General features: G+C 38.0%; 1 protein-coding gene across 13 annotated transcripts in view; it reads left to right on the top strand.

Moving 5' to 3' along the window:
• Nucleotides 1–391: 391 nt before the first annotated feature.
• Nucleotides 392–20805, top strand: part of RALGAPA1 (Ral GTPase activating protein catalytic subunit alpha 1) — a 265494-nt gene continuing 245080 nt past the window's right edge. For 7 of the 13 annotated variants that reach the window (XM_037056451.1, XM_037056444.1, XM_037056450.1 and 4 more), the window contains exon 1: nt 843–948. In XM_037056451.1, coding sequence (XP_036912346.1) covers nt 843–948 — 106 coding nt within the window. Of the gene's footprint in view, nt 949–20805 lie in introns of all 13 variants that reach the window. The other 6 variants (XM_037056449.1, XM_037056448.1, XM_037056442.1 and 3 more) reach the window with 1 other exon arrangement.

Below are 20805 nucleotides of genomic sequence, written 5' to 3' on the forward strand. Positions count from 1 at the left end.
ATGCATTCATTGGTTGATTATTGTATATACCCTGATCCGGGTCAGAACCTGCAACCCTGGCAATATTGAAATGTGCTCTAAACAACTCAGTATCCAGCCAGGGCGATGAAGGAGTGTTATAAACAAAAAGTATAAGATACCACTCTGGGAGTTTGGCTAGGAATCACTTAGCCAAAATAACGCACGCAGTAATTAATTACCTTCTCTGATTTTCCTGGGCTCTTCCTTTGGCTGTTTACTCAAGAAACCAAAGGGGGATGGATAATGCCACGCATGATCTCACGCTGGCATGACGTCAAGAAAACTTGACGTCAGACGTCAGAAGGCGGTTGCCATGGGGACCATTCTCCACTGACGGCAGAGTCGTGAAATCCCATCACTATCACTACACTCCTTCGCCTTTTGGCTTATGCCGGGTCTAAGCTGCTAAAGAGGCTTTAACCTTAAGGGGGCCTCAGGGAGAAAGTAGTGTTGCTGCCGCCGAGAGCCCCACCCCCGCGGCACACAGTCCGGAGCCCAGGCCAGTGGCGGCGAGCGGCGGCCGCAGGAAGCGGGCGGTGGCGGTGGCGGCGGGCGATCTACCCGGGTCTCCCTTGCTCCATGCAGGGCTGGGAGAAGGGATCCGCCATATTGGAGCCGCCTCTGAAGGTGCCTTGCAGCCGCGGCGCGAGCCGTGTGGAGGTGGCGGCCCCGGCGAGGATCTGGGAGGAGTCGGCTGCTCCGGGGCCCGCAAGGCTTGGGAGTGAATGAGCGGCTCTCACTAGCCTCCTCCCTACCCACTCCCTCCACTTTCGGCCGCCGGACAGGGCCGGGAGGGGGCTGGTGACGGCGGCAGCGGCAGGATGTTCTCCAAGAAGCCGCACGGGGACGTGAAGAAATCTACCCAAAAGGTGCTGGACACTAAGAAGGACGCGCTGACCCGCCTCAAGCACCTGCGCATCGTCATCGGTGAGGAGCGAGGGGTGGCGGCGCCCAGAGGCCTGAGCTGCCGGGTCTTCCCTCCGCTGGGGTCCCGTGGGGACTCTTCCCCGCGTCCTGGCGCGGTGCGGAGGTAGAGGTTGAGGCGTCGCCTCTGCAGGGACGCGGGAGGGCGGTAAATTTGGGGAAGAGGAAACTTGGCAGCACTAACACGGGGTTACCTAATTTTGAGATAATCGTCCGAAGTCATTTTTTTTTAAACTAGTGTTTCTCTAAAAACATCTTTTAGACTTGCGGGAGACTTGGTGCCTGTGGATAATGGAGTTTATAGGTTGTCTGATGGATGACTGCCGTCATCCCCACCCAAGTGAAAAGGAAAAAGTTCTTTCTCGAACAATACAGACCTTAATTTTTCAAGTTTCTGGGCCAGTAAGTGCTAGGAGGAAGCAGTTACACCTCTTTGGGAAGTGGGTGGTTCCCAAAAACTTGTGGGAAAGAGCCCCGCCCTTTGTTAATGCACCTTGTTCGTCACTACTGTCATTTAGAACTATTATTAATGATAGCTATCAAGTCGTTTACAGCTTCCTTTGCGTCTAGAAAATTGCATAGAATTCTACTTTTATTTAATTAACAACTTTCTTACCGTTTGTTTCCCTATTCTTCTGTTTTGCTAGCAAACCAAAGAGCACTCTAAGTTTTGGATATGGAGTTAGAATCTTTTGGATACTGGGTCATTTCGTAGGCTGATAAAGGCTGTAATAATACTTATGGGATATCTGGTCCAGTACTTGCATCTTTTTAGGTGAAAAGGAAAGTTAGTTCGCTTGTGTTAATACAGAGTTAATGGCAAAACGGATTTTTGAATCTAACTGTCTGAATCCTATTTTAGAGTTTGTCTCAAGCTCTCTTTCTAATGAATTGTTTTGAAAATTGTTTATTCAGTGATATAATTCCCTTATTTGAGCACCTGTTTCTCTGCTGTATTGTTTACTCATACCACCAGGCTATCACCAGTAACACCTAACATTTGTATGGTGCTTTACAGAATGACTTCACATAAATTATAATTAATAATCACAGTAACCCTACAGGTAGATATTATCCTTCATTATTTACTGAGAAAGCTGAAGTCTGGGAATGTCATCCTGGTACTAGGAGGCAGAGCCAAAACTGGAGCCCAGACTTCGAATCTCCAGTTTGTTTTTTACTCTTCCTACATTTATGACAGGAAATTGTTATCACAAATATGTTGTATTTATTCCTGTGGAGTAGTAAGAAAGCAATTAAATCCAGTTTAGTGATATGAAAAAAGTCCAGTTTTCAAGAAAATGTAAATCTAAATATAGTTAAGATTGTGAGCTTTTTATTTCTGTTCTTCATTGCACTTGAGAGGTAACTCATTGAAAAAAAAGATTTGGCCAAGAGAGTGATACAGAGAAGGAATGTGTGAATGTAGATGTATCACAGATAATGGAAGTTTGAGATTGAGGGCTTAATGGAATTTGACACCTACTTGGGATAAACTGTAGGTTGAGTAATGGCAGAGCTATAAAGTTGCGTTCCAGTGGATGTTGACATTTCCTAAATTAAGCAATAGCTCTTTAATTATAGAGCGCAGTAATGGTTCATGTATACTTTTTTGGCGGAGAAGTTTCTTCCATATGGGAGACATGGTCTAAATTAAGAGGTTACACATGCCACATATTTTGTATGGCCTAGTTTCCTTGGTTTGAAAACAAAACAATAGCTTTTTTAAAAAAAAAAGACCTTGGCTGTTGTGGCTCAATGGATTGAGCCCCGGCCTGGGAACCAAAGGGACTGGTTGGATTCCCAGTCAGGGCACATGCCTGGGTTGCAGGCCTTGTTCCCTGGTGTGGAGCGTGAAAGAGGCAACTACACATTGATGTTTCTCTCCCTCTCTTCTCCTTGTCTAAAAATGAATAAATAAAATCTTTAAAAAATAAAATAAAAAACATACTGCTTTTCAGTAATTTATGGGCTTTTAAAAAATAGAGCATATACTATATGTAAGCATCTAGAATATCCTTAAGAACATTTCTCTCTCTCTCTCTCTCCATAAACATATCCTCGGGCGAGGATCGGAAAAAGTAAAAAAAAAAATTTTAAAGCATTGTTTAGTTTCTAAAGTTTTGTTTTTCTCTTACTACCCCATCTCTCCACCTTTTGCAACTAACAGCTTTAAGATAATGACATTAAGTTTGTATGTGTAAAGTGGCTAATACAATGCCTGGCATATGGTGGATATTGACTACATTAATTTTACTCATCTGTAGCAAGGTAAAAATTCAGTGTTTTTTTAAGTATAGTTTATTGATTATGCTGTTACAGTTGTCCCAGCTTTTTCCCCCTTTGCCCCCATCCGCTTTGTACCCCACTTCCCTCCAGCAATCCTCACCCCTTAGTTCATATCCATGGGTGCCTCTCCCTTTCCTACACTATTCTTAACCTCCCCCAGTTTATTTTGTTCCTGCCAGTAGTGCTTCTTAGTCCCTGCATCATTTCCCATTTTCTCTCCTTTCCCTCTCCCAGCTGGTAACTATCCAAATGATCCCCATATCTATGATTCTGTTTCTGTTCTGGTGGTTTGTTTAGTTTGTTTTTGTTTTTAGATTTTAGATTCAGTTGTTGGTAGTTGGGAGTTTGTTACCATTTTAACGTTCATAGTTTTTATCTTTTTTTTTAAAGTAAGTCCCTTTAACATTTCATGTAACAAGGGCGCTTGGTGATGATGAATTCCTTGAGCTTTACCTTTTCTGGGAAGGACTTTTCCTGCCCTTCCATTCTAAGTTGTAGCTTTGCTGGATAGAGCAATCTTGGATGTAGGTCCTTGCCCTTCATGATTTCGAATACTTCTTGCCAGTCCCTTCTTGCCTGCAAAGTTTTTTTTAGAAATCAGCTGAGACTCTTATGGGAACTCCTTTGTAGGTAACTCTGCTTTTCTCTTCCTTATAAGATTCTCTGTCCTTAATCCTTGGCATTTTAATTATGCTCTGTCTTGGTGTGGTCCTCTTGGCTGGGACTCTCTGTACCTCCTGGACTTGCATGTCTATTTCCTTCACCAAATTAAGGACATTTTCTTTCATCATTTTTTCTAATAAGTTTTCAATTTCTTGCTCTTTCTCTTCATCTCTGGCACCCCTATGGTGTGACTGTTGGACTTGAAGTGGCAGAGGCTGCTTATACTACCCTCATTTTTAAAAATTTTATTTTAAGATTTTATTTATTTTTACAGAGAGAGGAAGAGGGGGAGAGAAGTATCTGTGTGTAAGACAAACATCAATAGATTGCCCCTAGGCCTGCAACTCAAGCATGTGCCCTGTCCAGGAACTGAACCAGACTCTTTGCTTTGTTGGATGATGCTCAACCAACTGAGCCAGGCTGGTCAGGGCTACCTTCATTTTTTTTGGATTCTTTTTTCTTCTTGATGTTCTGATTGGTTGTTTTTTTGCTTTCTTATGTTCCAAATCATCGATTTGATTCTCAGTTTCATTCACTCTACTGTTGTTCTTCATTTCAGTTAGTGAAAACTTCTTTTCTGACAGGATCTTTTTTTTTTTTGATGCTGAGGTCCTCACTAAGTTCCTTGAGCATCCTCATAACCAGTGTTTTGAACTCTGCCTCTGAAAGTTCACTTACCGCTATTTCACTTAGCTCTTTTTCTGGAGTGATGATCCGTTCTTTCATTTGGGCCATGTTTCTTTGCCTCCTTGTTTTGTCAGCCTCCCTCTGCTTGTTTCTGTATATTAGCTAGAGCTACTTTGACTCCATGTCTTGGTAGTGTGGCCTAATGTAGTAGGTGTCCTGTAGGGTCTAGTGTGACAGCCTCCTCTATCACCCAAGTGGGGTACTGGAGGTGCACCCTTCATGTGGCCCTGAGTACACCCTTCTCTTGTAGTTGAGACTTGGTTACTGTTGGCAGATGGGAGGGATTTATAAAGGCGAGTCAGCTGCAAGGACTGGCTGTGACCACTGACCACCAACCTCTACCCTCAGTGAGGATCAGCTATGCAGTGACAGAGTGATGGTGCTCCAGCGTGGTCTGTAGCTTTTAATTGGATACGTTGGCCCTGGGGCTTCCCAGGCAGTATGGGCCAAGGTCAGCCCCCACCTGTGTTTTGTCCACAGCCACCCTTCTTGAGCTACTAGCAATCTGAGGAGGCTGCTACTTGGGCTGGTCTTGGAGATTCCCAGGCAAAGCCAAGCTGAGAACCTAAGCTGGCTGCTGTTAGTGCCTGTCCCGGGGCTCACTGAACCCAGCTGTTGCTTGTTTGATAGGATTTAGGAAGTTGTACAGCCTGAGCCAAGACGAGCCATCCTGTGGAAAAGCAGCTTGGGTGGGTCTGTAGGTTGGGTGGGGCAGAGTCTCTGGGGATTTCCAAGGTGGGTCAAACAGTGCTAGCCAGGTTGATGGAGTTTCAGATATGGAACCAGCCTGCCAGCTCTAGCTTTGTGAGTGAAAGGCTCAGAAAAGGGACAGTGGCCTCTGCTCACCCTAATGCCAGATACTTCATTTTCTCCCTGGATACCATTGGTGCCCTTCAAGCTGTCACCCAGCACTGAAGCTAAGAGGGAGTGAGTCTGAGTAGATGAGTCTATGTGTGGGTTCTTTAAGAGGAACTACTTGGGGCTCTAGCATTTTCTTTCAGTGCCACAATCCCTGCTGGTTTTTGGAGCCAAAAGTTGTGGGGACTTGTCCTCCTGACGCTGGAACTCTGGACTCGGAATCCTGGTGTGGGGCTTGGAGTCCATGCTCCCAAGATTTCCCTGTCAACTTTTAATTTACCACACATGGTTGAGAGACCAGTTCGTTCAGAATCTGGCCCCTTCTACTGGTATGAATGGATGTGGTTTCTTTAACTCTGTAGTTGTCAGACTTCCATTCAACTGTTTTCTGATGGTTCTGAGTGATGGTGGTTTTATATTTTAGCCATAATTTTGATGTGGTTGTGTGAAGAGGCAAGCTGTGTCTGCCTGTGCCACCATCTTAACCAAAAGTCTCAACATTTCAGTGTTCTTGATTTAAAAAGAAAAAGAGGAGTTCTTACTTAGCTAATAAATATTTTGATTATTATTTGATCATTCTAATTGCTTTATTAAGATATAATTGACATACAATACATTGCATATATTTAAAGCATATAATTGAATGTTTTGTGTATATACACGTACATGCTTATATGTGCTACAGTATACACACATACTGTATATATATGTGTATACACACATACATACACACTTTGTGAAGCCATTGTAACAATCAAGATAACAAGTACATCTATAACATCATAAAATGCCCTTTGCACCTTTGGAATTCCTTACTTCTACTCCTACTTGCACCAACCCTCCTCTTACCTGGACAGTCACTGATCTGCTGTCACTCTGGAACGGTTTGCATATTGTAGAGTTTTATGTATACAGCATTACCATATTTTGCTGTGTATGATGCTCTCCCATGTATATTGTGCACCCATGTGTTTGTGCTCATTGTAGACCACATTATTATACCCATGATATGTAATCATTATACATGGCAAATACAGTGTACACTATTTTTTGTTTGTTTTCTTTTATTCAGCCTTATTTTGCAATTTCTCAAATTTCAAAAATAGTATTGTTTTGTTCAAGTATTATGGAATATGTCACTACTACTTTTTAAAATATATTTTGTTGATTATGTTATTACAGTTGTCCCATTTCCCCCTTCACTCCCCTCCACCCTGCACCCCCCTCCCACCCACATTCCCTCTCTTTAGTTCATGTCCATGTGTCATATTTATAAGTTCTTTAGCTTCTACATTTCCCATACTTCTTACCCTCCCCCTGTCTATTTTCTACCTACCATCTATGCTACTTGTACCTGTTCCCCCTCTCCCCCTCCCACTCCCCTGTTACTAACCCTCCATGTGATCTCCATCTCTGTGTTTCTGCTCCTGTTCTGGTTGTTTGCTTAGTTTGTTTTTGTTTTTGTTTTTGTTTTTGTTTTAGGTGCAGTTGTTAATAATTGTAAGTTTGCTGTCATTTTACTGTACATGTTTTTTATCTTCTTTTTCTCAGATAAATCCCTTTAACATTTCATATATATTATAAGGGCTTATTGATGATGAACTCCTTTAACTTGACCTTATCTGGGGAGCACTTTATCTCCCTTTCCATTCTAAATGAAAGCTTTGCTGGATAGAGCAATCTTGGACGTAGGTCCTTGCCTTTTATGACTTGGAATACTTCTTCCCAGCCCCGTCTTGCCTGTAAGGTCTCTTTTGAGAAATCAGCTGACAGCCTTATGGGAACTAAACTTTGTAGGTAACTGTCTCCTTTTCTCTTGCTGCTTTTAAGATTCCTTATCTTTCATGTTGAGTAATGTAACTGTGATGTGTCTTGGTGTGTTCCTCCTTGGGTTCAATTTCTTTGTGCCTCTGAGCCTCCTGAGCCTCCTGGACTTCCTGGAAGTCTGTTTCCTTTGCCAGATTGGGAACGTTCTCGTTTATTATTTGTTAAAATAACTTCTACTTGTTGCCCTTCCTCTTCTCCTTCTGGTACCCCTATAATTTGGATGTTGGAACGTTTAGAGGTGTCCTGGAGGTTCCTCAACCTCTCCTCATTTTGTTGAATTCTTGTTTCTTCATTCTTTTCTGGTTGGATATCTCATTCTTCCTTCTGGTCCACTCCATTGATTTGAGTCCCTGTTTTCTTCCCATCACGATTGGTTGCCTGTACATTTTTCTTTATTTCACTTAGCGTAGCCTTCATTTTTTTAATCTAATTTGCGATGAAATTCAACCAATTCTGTGAGCATCCCAATTACCAGTGTTTTGAACTGTGCATCTTGGCTACCTCTTCCTCACTTAGTAGTGTTTTTTCTGGAGCTTTGATTTTTTCTTTCATTCGGGCCATGTTTTTTGTCTTGATGGGCCTGTTACCTATGAGGGGCAGAGCCTCAGGTGTTCACCAGGGTGGGGTAACCCACATGGCTGTGTTGTGACGCTGTGTGGGGGGGAGGGTTCCGAGAGGAACAAAGGCACTTTCTCTGCTCTCTGCCGTATTTTAGTCACTTACCCTGCTTCCTACAAGAAAATTGGGCCCTTCTGGTGCTAATTCCCATGTGGCTGGGTTTGTGAACATTGTAGGGCCCTGTGGGTCTCCCCAGTGAACTCTTTTGTGAGGCTGGGAGCTTTTCCTGGTCCCTCAATTCCCACAGGTGTTTTCAATCAGTGTTTTGAGGCTTTATTTCCCCGGGCTGGAACCCTGGGTTGTGCGATTTTGTCTGGCTCCCTAGTTTTGCCTGGCTTATCTGTGTGCCACTGTGGGACCACTGGTTCTCCACCCACCTTGTGCGCTGTGCCCCTGCACAATCCGCTGTCTTGCTGGGTCTGCCCGCTACCACCTTGCTCACCTGGGGTCCACCAGCCACCACTTTACCCCTCTGCGTCGGGCCACCTGAATCCACCCCTCCTACCAGTCTGGATGAATATGTCTACTTTAACACCTTGGGTGTCAGACTTCCATACAGTTCAATTTTCTGTTGGTACTGATTTTTTTTGTTTCTTACTTGTTGTTGTCCTTCTTTTGGTTGTGCGAGGAGGCACAGTGTGTCTACCTATCCCTCCATTTTGGCCGGAAGTCTCCATTGATTACTACATTGTTTTTATTGCTGAATAGTAAGCATTCCATTGTATGGATATGCCACAATTTAGTTATCCATTCACCTGTTGATGGACATGTGGGTTTTTAGTTTTGAGCTATTACAGATAAAGCTTCTGTGAGGTGTACTTGTATAAACACATGCTTTCTTTGCTCTTAGATAAATACCTAGGAGTGGAATGGCTAGATCATATGTAGTTGCATGTTTAACTTTTTAAAGAAACTGCCATTTTTTTTACCATTGTACATTCTTACCAGCAGTGTAAGGAGAGTACCAGTTTATTCACAGATGCACTGACACCACTTCGTATTGCCAGTCTTCTTAATTTCAACCACTGTAAGAAGTATGTACAGGTTATGATTAGTATTTCCTTAATATCTAATAACATCGAGCTGCTTCTCGTGTCCTTATTTACCATTGTATAATTCTTTGATGAAGTGTCTGCTCAAATCTTTTATCTAATTTTCTTTCTTTTTTTAACCTTTTTTAAAATTTGATTTTAGAAGGAGAGAGAGACATAGATTTGTTGTTACACTTAACATCTTCCTTCATTGGTTGTTTTCTGTATATGCCAACAACCATGGCATATCTGGACAGGACTCTAACCAACTGAGCTATCTGGCCAGAGCCTAGATTTTCTTATATGATTTCTTCCAGCAGATTTACATTTTTAGGATCTATATTAAGGTCTATGATGTATCTTCAGTTTACTTTATAAACATGGTATGAGATATGGATTAAAGTTTATTTTTTGCACATGGATAGCCAATCATTACAGCACCGTTTGTCAAAAAAGACTACTGAATTGCCTTTGTATTTTTTCCAAAAACTCAGTTGTCATATATATGGGTCTATTTTTGTATGCTTCATTTTTTTCCTGTACTCTATTTGTCTGTGTTGGTGCTAATATCACAATGTCTTTTTTTAAAATTAATTAATTTATTTTTAGAGAGAGGGAAGAGAAACATTGATATGAGAGACATTAACCGGTTGCCTCTCAAGTGCCCCCAAATAGGGACCTGGCCTGAAACCCAGGCATGTGCCCTGACTGGGAATTGAACCAGTGATCTTTTGGTTCACAAGCTAGCATTCAACCTATTGAGCCACACCAGCCAGGGCCCACAGTGTTTTTTTATTTACTACAGGTGGCTCTATATTTTGATAGTAAATCTTGAAATCAGGTAGTATTGTTCCTTCAACTGTGTTCTGCCTTTTCAGTGTTTTGTGGGGGGGGTTGGGGGTTATACTAGTTCTTTACATTTCAATGTAAGTTTTAAGATTAGCTTGTCAATTTTTTTCTTTTTTATTATTTTTTTTAAGATTTTTTTTATTTATCTTCAGAGGGGAAGGGGAGGAGAGAAGGAGAGAAATATCAATGTATGGTTGCCTCTTGTGAGTCCCCTGCTGGGAACTGGCCTGCAACCCAGGCATGTGCCCTGACTGGGAATCTAACCCATCGTGTGGTTCGCAGGCCCAGCTTGTCAATTTCTAAAATAAATAAGATAAATTTTCCTGCTGGTATTTTGATAGAGATTATGGTGAATCTTTTGGTCAATTAGGGAAAAGCTGAAAACAGTGTTGCAGTCTGACTCATGAACAAGGTATGGTTTGTCCATTTATATAGGGCTTCTTTAATTTCTCTTGCAGTGTTTTGTAGTTTTTAATGTATAGGTCTTACACATCTTTTTTTACTCATTCCTACATATTTTCTACTTTTAATGCTCCTATCAATGACATCTTTTTTTTTATTTTTTTAAAAGATTTTATTTATTTATCTTTAGAGGGGAAGGGAAGGAGAGAAGGAGAAAAGTATCAATGTATGGTTGCCTCTCGTGAGTCCCCTGCCGGGAACTGGCCTGCAACCCAGGCATGTGCCCTGACTGGGAATCGAACCTCGATCATGTGGTTCGCAGGCCCGCGCTCAATCCACTGAGCTACACCAGCCAGGGCTATCAATGACATCTTTATATCCATTTCTGATTGTTGCTGGTGTAAGAAAATAAAATTAATTTTTTATATTAGCTTTGTATCTTAAAAACTTGCTATATTCATTAGTTCTGTTAGTTTTTTGTAGATTCCACTGGATTTTTTACATAGACACTGTTTTCTGTGAATAGACAGTTTTGCTTTTCCCTTTCCAATTTTCCTTTCCTTTATTTTTGCTGCCTTTTCAAACTCACTAGAACCTGTACTACAGTGTAGAATAGATGTGAGAGTGGACATTCTTGTCTTGTTTTTGATCTTGGTTAAACAGTCAGTTTTTACCATATAATATGATAACTAGGTTTTTATAGATAACTTTTATTATGTTGAAAACTTAATTCTATTAGGTTGTTGAGTTTCATCAGGAATGGATTTTTCAAATCCGTTTTCTGCTTCCGAAAGGATTTTTCAAATCCTTTTCTGCTTCTGTTGAGATGAACAGATTCTTCTTTTTTCATTTGTTAATGTGATGAATTATAGTGATTGATTTTCAAATGTTGAATCAACTCTGCAGTCCTGGGATTGAAACTCAGTGGTTATGCTGTATTGTCAGATTTGACATCCTAAAACTTTGTTTATGATTTATGTATTTATTTATGTCCATGAGGGATATTGGTCTGTACTTTTCTTGTAATTTGTTTGGTTTTGATAACAGGTAATGTTAGTTTCATAGTATTATAAATGTTCTTTTTAAAATCTCTGGAAGTGTTCACTTAGAATTGGTATTATTTTTCCTTAAATGTTTGTTAGAATTTAGCAGTGTAAAGCCTTATGAGTCTGGAGTTTTTCTGAGGGAAGGTTTCAAAACTACTAAAATAGACAGAGGGGCTATTCAGGTTATTTCTTCCTTCTTGCATGAGTATTGGTAGTTTGTATTTAAAGGAATTTTCTCATTGCATGCACGTTGTCAAATTTATCTGTATAAAGTTGTTCATAATGCTCACCTTTTTGCATCAGTAGAATCTCTGGTGATGTCACCCCTCTTATTTCTGGTGTTGATAATAAGTTTTTCTTTTCCTGATCAGACTAGAGGCCTTTCACATTTTATTGATCTTCTAAAAGAATTAGTTTGTAGCTTACCGATTTTCTTTTCTTTTTCTGTTTTTGTTATTGCTTTCTACTTTGATACTTAATCTCCTTTTTTCTGCTTTGTTTTAGTTCTTCAAAATTACCTTTTATGTAATCTCATGGGGTTTTGAACAAACAACAGACCTCTTCTTTAGTTTTAGCTTAATATGCTCTTTTTCTGGTTTCATAAAATGTAAACTGAGTTTATTAATTTAAAATCATTCTTCTTTCTGTAATAGGCACATATTTGATGATACAAAATTTCCCCTATTATAAATTCCACAAACAGTATTTTGTGTTTTTATTTTTAATTAGATCTAGTATGTATTCTAACTTTTCTTTTGATTTCTTCTTTATTCCATGGGTTATTTACAATGGTGTTCTTTAGTTTCAAATATCTTTGTCACTGATTTTTTATTTAATTTCGTTATAGTCATATAACATGTGTTTATGACTTGAATTATTTAAATTTATTGAAGTTTCATAGTCCAGAATGTCTTAACTTGATAAATAAGTATTCTGTATGTACTTGAAAAAATATGTATATTCTGTTGTTTGGTTGAGTGTTCTAAAAATATCAATTAGGACAAGTTTCTTGAGAGAGTTGTTCAAGTCTATATTGAAGATCCTTGCTGAATTTCTGTCTGTCTACTTGTTTTTATCAGTTACTTACTGGAGGTGGAGTGGTAGTGCTGAAGCTTCTGGCTATAATTGTGGATTTGTCTATTTATTTTTGCATTTCTATCAAATTTTGCTTCATGTATTTTGAAGCTCTGTAATTAGGTTCCTAAGCATTTGGGATTATTATTTTGTCTTGATAAATTGATTCCTTTATTATTATGAAATGGTCTCTTTATCCTTCATAATAGTCTTTGCTCTGGAATCTACTTTGATAGTAATGTAGCTACTTTCACTTTAATTGACTGTTGTTAGTAGTACATATATTTTCCTGTCTCTTAAATCTGTTAAGTGGATTTTTTGTTGATAGCGTATGTTTGAGTTTTACTTTTTTATCTTATCTAATAATTGCAACCTTTTACTTGAGATGTTTGGGTGACATCTTCGGAATTTATCTTATGAGTGGAATTTTATATCTTTTGACCACCTTCCCTCATTTCCCTACCGCCACCCCCTTCCTCTAGCAGCCACCGCTGTGCTCTCTGCCTCCATGAGTTTGGGGTTTTTTAGGTTTTGTATATTATATCGTCAAACAGTGTTTAACTTTCTCTGACTTATTTCACTTCACATAAAGCCCTCAGAATTCATCTGTATTGTAGCAAATGACAGGATTTTCTTCTTTTTTATGGCCAAATAATGTTCTATTGTGTGTGTATGTATATGTGTAAACACACATACCCCGTATCTTCTTGATGCATTCATTTGTCGAGGAACACTTTGGCTGTTTGTATGTTTTGCGTATTGTAAATGCTGCAGTGAACATGGGGGTACAGATATCTCTTCAAGGTGGTGATTTTATTTCTTTCAGATATATACCCAGAAATGAAATTGTTGGGTCATATGGTAGGTCTGTTTTTTATTTTTACAGGTGTTTTCCATGGTGTTTCTAGCAATCTACATCTTCACCAATAGTGCACGAGGGTTTTCTTTTCTCCACATCCTTGCCAACAGTTATGTCTTGTCTTCTTAACAATAGCCATCCTAACAAGTGTGAGGTGATATCTCAGTGTGTACTTAATTTACTTTTCCCTGATGATTAGTGAGGTGGAGCACCTTTTTATATACCTGTTGGCTATCTGTATGTCTTGAGAAAAAAGTCTATTCAGATCCTCTACTCAATTTTTTTAATCTCACCTAAAGGCGTACTTACTGATTTTAGAGAAAGGAAAGGGGGGGTGGGGAAGAGAGAGAAACATCGATGTGAGAAAGAAATATCCATCAGTTGTCTCTCATCCATGCCCGCACCAGAGATCGAACCTGCAGCCTAGCCATGTACCCTGACCAGGAGTCAAACTCGCAACCTTTTGGTTTACGGCATGACAATCCAGCCAACTGAACTACACCAGCCAGGACTCCTCTGCCCATTTTTTAGTTGGATTATTTGTTATTTTGCTGTAAAGTTGTATGAGCTCTTTATATGTTTTGGATATTAACCCCACATTAGATATGTGATTTTCAAATATTTTCTCACATTCAGTAGGTTGTCTTTTAATTTGGTGTTGGTTTTTTAAAGATTTTTTAAATTCACTTTTAGAGAGAGAGTTAGGGGAAAGAGTGGGAGGGAAACACCAATATGTGAGCAGTATATGGATGGGTTGGTCACCTCTCACTCGCCCTCAACTGGAGACCTGGCTGGCAACCTAGGCATGTGCCCTGACTGGAAACCAAACGGGTAACCTGTCAGTTTGCAAGCTGGTGCTTAATCCACTGAGCCACACTAGCCAGGGCTGCCCACTTATTTTTCAAATACCTTTTTGAAATTTATTAGCTTATTAGTATATATTAGATAAGTATATTTGAGAATAATATTCATATATTGGACAGTCTCATAGCAGGAAAAGTACTGACATTTTAATTTGTTTGGAATCTTTTTTCTCTGTTTATCTTGGATAGTTTCTATTGCTGTGTCTTAAGGTTCACTAGTCTTTTGCTATATGCAATCTGTTTATCTAGCTCATTTTTCATCTCAGACATCATAGTTTTTAATCTAGTTAATTTTGTGTTATATATTATATATGGAAATTATTTTGTCTATATGCCTTATACACCTTAATATTTGAACATAGAGAATACAATTAAAATAACATAGTAGTTCTCTGCTCATTCTAACATCTGTCAAATTTGGATCAATCAGCTGATTTTTCTCTCATCCTGGGTGGTTTTCTTGCTTCTTTGTACATTGAATAATCTTTGGATGTCTGATTGTGAATTTTACCTTCTTAGCTACTAGGTATTTTGGTATTCTTATAAAGTCTTGAGCTTTTTTTCTGGGATGCTGTTAAATTGCCTGGAAACAGTTTGGTCATTTTAGGTCTCGTTTTTACAATTTGTTGAATGGGTCCATCTAGGGCTAATTATTACTTGCCTGGGTATTAATACCTTCCTATGTATTCTACCCAAATGCCCTGTTAATTATGAGGGGTGTTTTTTATAGCCCACTCAGCTCTTGGGAACAGGTACTCTGTCTTGCTCTTATGTAAACCTCTGGTACTATTCTGTCAAGTTCTTTCACATAGTTCCTTCTGCTGTTTGAGAAGTTTCCTTACAATGTGTTATGATCATACTGGAAGGGGATTTTCACAAGTTTCCTCAGTTGTCACTATATGCACCTGTCTCCTCTTTGATGCTCTGTTCTGTGAACTAATTTACCTTGGTCTTCTTGGACTGTCAGGTCATTTTCTCAACATGGATTCTCCTGGCTCTGTCTGGATTCACTTTTCTCTCACCATGGCCAAGAAATTCTTCAGTAAGCAGAAGTCAAAGGTGCATCTGTTTGTTTGCTGTCTGTCAGGAATGACTTTACCTAATTTCCATATCTGCTTGAAACAAGCCGCCCAAATCCTGAAACATAAATAAGTTTCCAAGACACTGGACATCAGATGCTGATGATAATAGCTTGTCATAAGTGAGTGAGACTGAAAGTTGGCTTCATAGAAAGCAACTTGGCTTCCATTTTTAAATTTTTTGTATTTAGAGAAAAATCAATTGATTACTGAAGTATATTTGATATATCTCCAATATATCGAATATATTATATTTGTTATATCTGAATATATTAGTTTTGCACAAAGAAAATTATATTAAAATAAATCAGAAAAGTAAAAAACTCATGTTCAGTCGATATAAATGGTAATGTATAAGGAAAGAAATATATGTTCATTAACTAAACAATCTAAATGGTATAAATTAACTTGAACAGATATGGCTGAAAATGCATGAGTCATTGTCAACTGTAAATTACCTATAAAATAATGTATTTGAATATGTTTTTAAGGTTTGATATGCAAAATTAACTTTATGTATATATGACATTAGTATATACTCTTGAATTTATATTCTTTAATTTGAATCTCATTTGAAAAATTATTTGACCTCATTGAAATACTTTACCTTTGTTATTTTTGAAAAGGTTATCTGCATAAACAATGTTACTGATTAATTTGCTTAGCTGTTTCAAATACTGCATGCCGTCTTTTCATCAACATTTCTTTTATTAAGGATTTTATTGCATCTAAACGGTTTTACATGGCTTATAGGACTGAATAAAATGTGAAATAGAACAGTTAGTGATATAGAACCGAATGCCTACAATTTAAAGAAAAGAAACATTATCAGATTCCAGAGATGAGCAGTCAGGCATTGAATTTGGTTCTTAGATTTCCTAGCAGCTAAAGTGAAAAGAGAAGCATGTTGGGTTACAAGTTTTCTGTGTCTTAGTAAAGAAAGCAAGTGTTCTGTTGTTGTTAAAATATTTTTTCTTGATTCTAAATTCCATCACTATTTGTGTGGATATGTGTTCGTATGTTATCTTATGTGTCTTTTTTTAGAAGCATTGTTGTAGTAGAAAGAGACCTTGGAGAAAATAGAAAAATAGGTGATAAGTATGTTTGTTAGATCTGTTCTTTTCTAAAATGAAATGTGTACACAATCTACATGGGTTTTTTTCTATTTCTGTAAATGGTATTGCCATCCTCTAGGTCATTTATACATGAAACTTTCATCTTTGACAATGTGATAGAAAAAGATAAGTGAATGTGAGGGTATCCCACAGACACCTCAAACTCTTGAGTATCCCAACTTAAATTTATCTTTGCCTATAACATTGTCTTCTTTAGCTTCTTGTTCCCTCTGTGTACTTTCCATTTCAGTAACAATGAAACAGAAATCACTTTCTGAGTTGCCTGTACCTTTGCTAATATTATTACTGTACTATACTACCTTCCCATCTCTCTTACACCTGACAGCTTCTACTCTTCCTTCCCTATCAGGTAAATATAGGAGCTTCTGCACTGTATGTATTTACTTCTAGTAATCTGTTTATTTTATTATAATGTAATTATTTATTTGCATTCCTACATTTTCATACCTTGCTAAGGCAGAGGTGTATCATTTTATGTTCATATGGCTACATATGCACAGTGCCTGGCATATGATTGATACTCAGTAAATATTATGCAGTGCATCAATTACTGTAACATGTTAGGTATGAAGAGAGCAAAGTTGCTCTTTTGTGAGCAACTTCCTATCAGTTGACAATGGTAGAAAAAAACACTTAAAGTCAGCATTCTCATCAGAAGGAAACATTGTGTTGCCTTTAGTACCTGTGCAAAAAAAAATTGTTTCAGAATCTGCACTATGTAAAATACAATAATGAAAAACAAAAACCAGTACATTAACTGAAAAATGTTTATGGCATTATGGCAGAGTTTATTATAACTTCCCCCATTATCGAAAGCAACCTTTATGACCCTTATATAACATGTAATTATTAGAAAACTATGTCTGATGAGCCTAACAACATTTTAACTTTAAAGTGTACACCCTTCACTCTGTTTAACAGAGTAAACTTACCTATAGACAGACATAGAGGAGAATGTGATGTGAAGACACAACAAAACAACAGGTTGGTGGCTCTTAATTTGTCATAGCAACCAGTGGGGACTAATACAAATCTCTTGGTGATTTGGCCTTTTGCTCCTCCATAAGACTTTGAGAATCATTTGGTTAAATTCAATGGTGTTATTGTTTGGGGTTTTTTGTTTGTTTAAATTGGATTGCTTTGAATCTGTATATGTAATTTGGAAGAGATTGACATCTCTAGATTATCTACTTTTTCTATCCTGAGGAGTCTTTAGTTATTTATTTAGGTTTTCCTTAATGTTTATAAATTAAAATTTAATTTTTTCCTCTAAGAAAGACTTCTGTATCTTTTTAAATAAATAGTAAAAGAGTAAGCACATTTTGTTTTATTTTTATTAAATATGTTTTTAATGTTTCCCCAAGGATGTTTTAAATTGATTTTTTAGAGAGAGAAAGAAACATCCATGTGAGAGAGAAATATCAATCAGTTGCCTCCCTGTACACACCCTGGAAATCAAACCCACATTCTAGGCATATTTCCTGGCTGGGAATTGAACCTGCAACCTTTTGGTGGGATAATGATCCAACCAACTGAATCACCTGGCCAGGGTGGCATATTTTTTTTATGGTCAAGAAAGTTACATTTTAAAAGAAGATTACATTTAAAAGGATGACTTCTGCTTCCTATAGAAGGATCTCAGGTGACTACTTCATTAAATGGTGATTGAGATACAGGTCAAGAAGAAAGAATGGTCATTTGGATAAAAGCATATGAACCACTACTTTATATCTTATAACAGACTAAAATCTCAGTAACTCTAATTCTTCAATAGAAAGTGGAAGAACAAAATAAGCACAATTATTTTAAATATTGGAATAGGGAAGGGCAATCCTAGAACTTACCCCAAATTTAGAAATTGTCATGGCAATGATAAATTTTTTTAATGTAAAATATTTTAAATTTCTAACAGTTCAAGTCATCATTAACAGTGTTAAAAGACAAATAGCAAACTAAGAAACATTTGCAATGTATTTACAAGAGTTAATTTTCTTAGTTTGTAAATTGTTAACATTTATAAAATGTTAACATTTGGAATGTTAAATGTTAAAATTTGGAAAAGGTTATAAATTGTGGTGTCAAGACATGAGACAGACTGACAGACTCACACGTTGCTGGCAGAATGTAAACTAGAGGGCAATTGACTGTTAAGTATCATAATTTAAAATGTACATATGCATACCTTTTGAAACCACCATTTCCATTTCTTAGTATTCTGAGGATGTAAGTGGATAAGTGTGTAAGATCTGTGCACTGTTATTTAGAATAGTCAATAATTTGAACCAATTTAAGTACTCATTTTGGGGATTACTTTTGAATTTTAAGTATATTCTTACAGTTGAGTATTATGATTCTCAGGAATTATTAGCATTCTAATAATTACTAAATAAATAGGTTGATTTTTTTCACATGAACACAAAAGTATGTTTCAGATATATTTTCATTTTTTGACTATCTTTTACTGTTAATCCCCTTCTATCTCCCCCCCTTCTTTAAGAAGTTTTTAAGGAGTGAGCATTCTTATAGAAGCAGCTGTCAAATGTTGTTAATAATAGCTAATATTTTGACCACTTTTATGTGGTTGGCTCTGAAACAAGCATTTTATATGTGTTACCTTACTTAATCCCTGCAGTAGCCCAGTGTGGTAAATAGTAATTAATCCCCAAGGAAACTTAAGTATTAAATAGCTAGTAAGTAGGAAGATATAGTGGAGAAAGTCAGAGTATCTGGATTCTGATCTCAGCTACATTATTTATTTAACACTTTTATAGATAATTTACCTGTCTATAAAATTAAAGTAATAGTACCTCATATTGTTGGAAGATTATATGAAAAAATGCATTTGAAACAGAATTTATGGAAGAATTTAAAACATTATTTCAATTTTATTTAATCAGAAGCTTAAAGGTGATAAAATTGAACCAGAGCTATTATGACCTATTGAAAGTCAAGTAAAAATTTATTCTTAAGAAATAAAGTGAATACAAACCACTGATAATTTTCATGGTAGTCTAGATTTTGTAGTTTATTCTCCGTCTGGTATTTTTTAAAGATTTTATTTATTTATTTTTAGAGAGAGGGGAAGGGAGAGAGAAAAAGAGAGAGAGAGAAACATCAATGTGTGTTTGCCTCTCATGCACCCCCCACCAGGTACTTGGCAAGCAACCTAGGCATGTGACCTGACTAGAAATCAAATCAGTGACCCTTTGGTTTGCAGGCTGGAGCTCAGTCCCCTGAGCCACACCAGCCAGTGCCATTCTCAGTCTTTTTTAAAAATATATTGATTTAATATATTGATTATGCTATTACAGTTGTTCCATTTCCCCCCCTTCACTCCTCTCCACCCTACACGCCCCCTCCCACCCACATTCCCCTGCTTTAGTTCATGTCCATATGTCATACATATAAGTTCTTTGGCTTCTACTTTTCCCATACTGTTCTTACCCTCCCCTGTCTATTTTCTACCTACTGTCTATGCTCCTTATTCTCTTGTACCTTCCCCCCTCTCCCTCCGCCGCTCCCCCATTGATAACCCTCCATGTGATCTCCTTTTCTGAGGTTCTGTTCCTGTTCTATTTGTTTGCTTAGTTTGTTTTTGGTTTTTTTTTTTAGGTATGGTTGTTAATAATTGTGAGTTTGCTGTCATTTTACTGTACATATTTTTTAATCTTCTTTTTCTCAGATAAATCCCTTTAACATTTCATATGTATTATAAGGGCTTGTTGATGATGAACTCCTTTAACTTGACCTTATCTGGGGAGCACTTTATCTGTCCTTCCATTCTAAGTGAAAGCTTTGCTGGATAGAGCAAGCTTGGGTATAGGTCCTCGCCTTTCATGACTTGGAATACTTCTTCCCAGCCCCGTCTTGCCTGTAAGGTCTCTTTTGAGAAATTACCTGACAGTCTTATGGGAACTAAACTTTGTAAGTAACTGCCTGCTTATCTCTTGCTGCTTATAGGATTCTCTCTCATTTTAATCTTGGGTGATGTAATCATGATATGCCTTGGTGTGTTCCTCCTTGGGTCCAGTTTCTTTGGGACTCCCAGAGCTTCCTGGACTTCCTGGAAGTCTATTTCCTTTGCCAGATTGGGGAAGTTCTCCTTTATTATTTGTTCAAATAACTTTTCCACTTGTTGCTCTTCATCCTCTCCTTCTGGTACCCCTATAATTTGGGTGTTGGAATGTTTAAAGATGTCCTGGGTGTTCCTAAGCCTCACAGTTTTTTGAATTCTTGTTTCTTCATTCTTTTCTGATTGGATGTTTGTTTCTTCCTTCTGGTCCACACCATTGATTTGAGTCCTAGTTTCCTTTCCATCACTATTAGTTCCCTGTAGATTTTCCTTTATGTCACTTAGCCTAGCCTTCATTTTTTCAGCTAACTTGCAACCAAAGTCAACCGATTTTTGTGAGCATCCTGATCACCAGTGTTTTCAACTGTGCATCTGATAGGTTGCCTATCTCTTTGTCACTTAGTTAGAATTTTGATCTGTTCTCTTTTTTGGGCCATTTTTTTTGTCTTGACGCAGCTGTTATGTTAGTGAGGGGCAGAGCCTTAGATATTCCCCCCAGGTGGGGCA

The sequence above is a fragment of the Sturnira hondurensis genome, unplaced genomic scaffold (assembly GCF_014824575.4).
Source record: "Sturnira hondurensis isolate 20B ecotype Veracruz unplaced genomic scaffold, ASM1482457v3 Scaffold0008948, whole genome shotgun sequence".
NCBI classification, from domain to species: Eukaryota; Metazoa; Chordata; class Mammalia; order Chiroptera; family Phyllostomidae; genus Sturnira; species Sturnira hondurensis.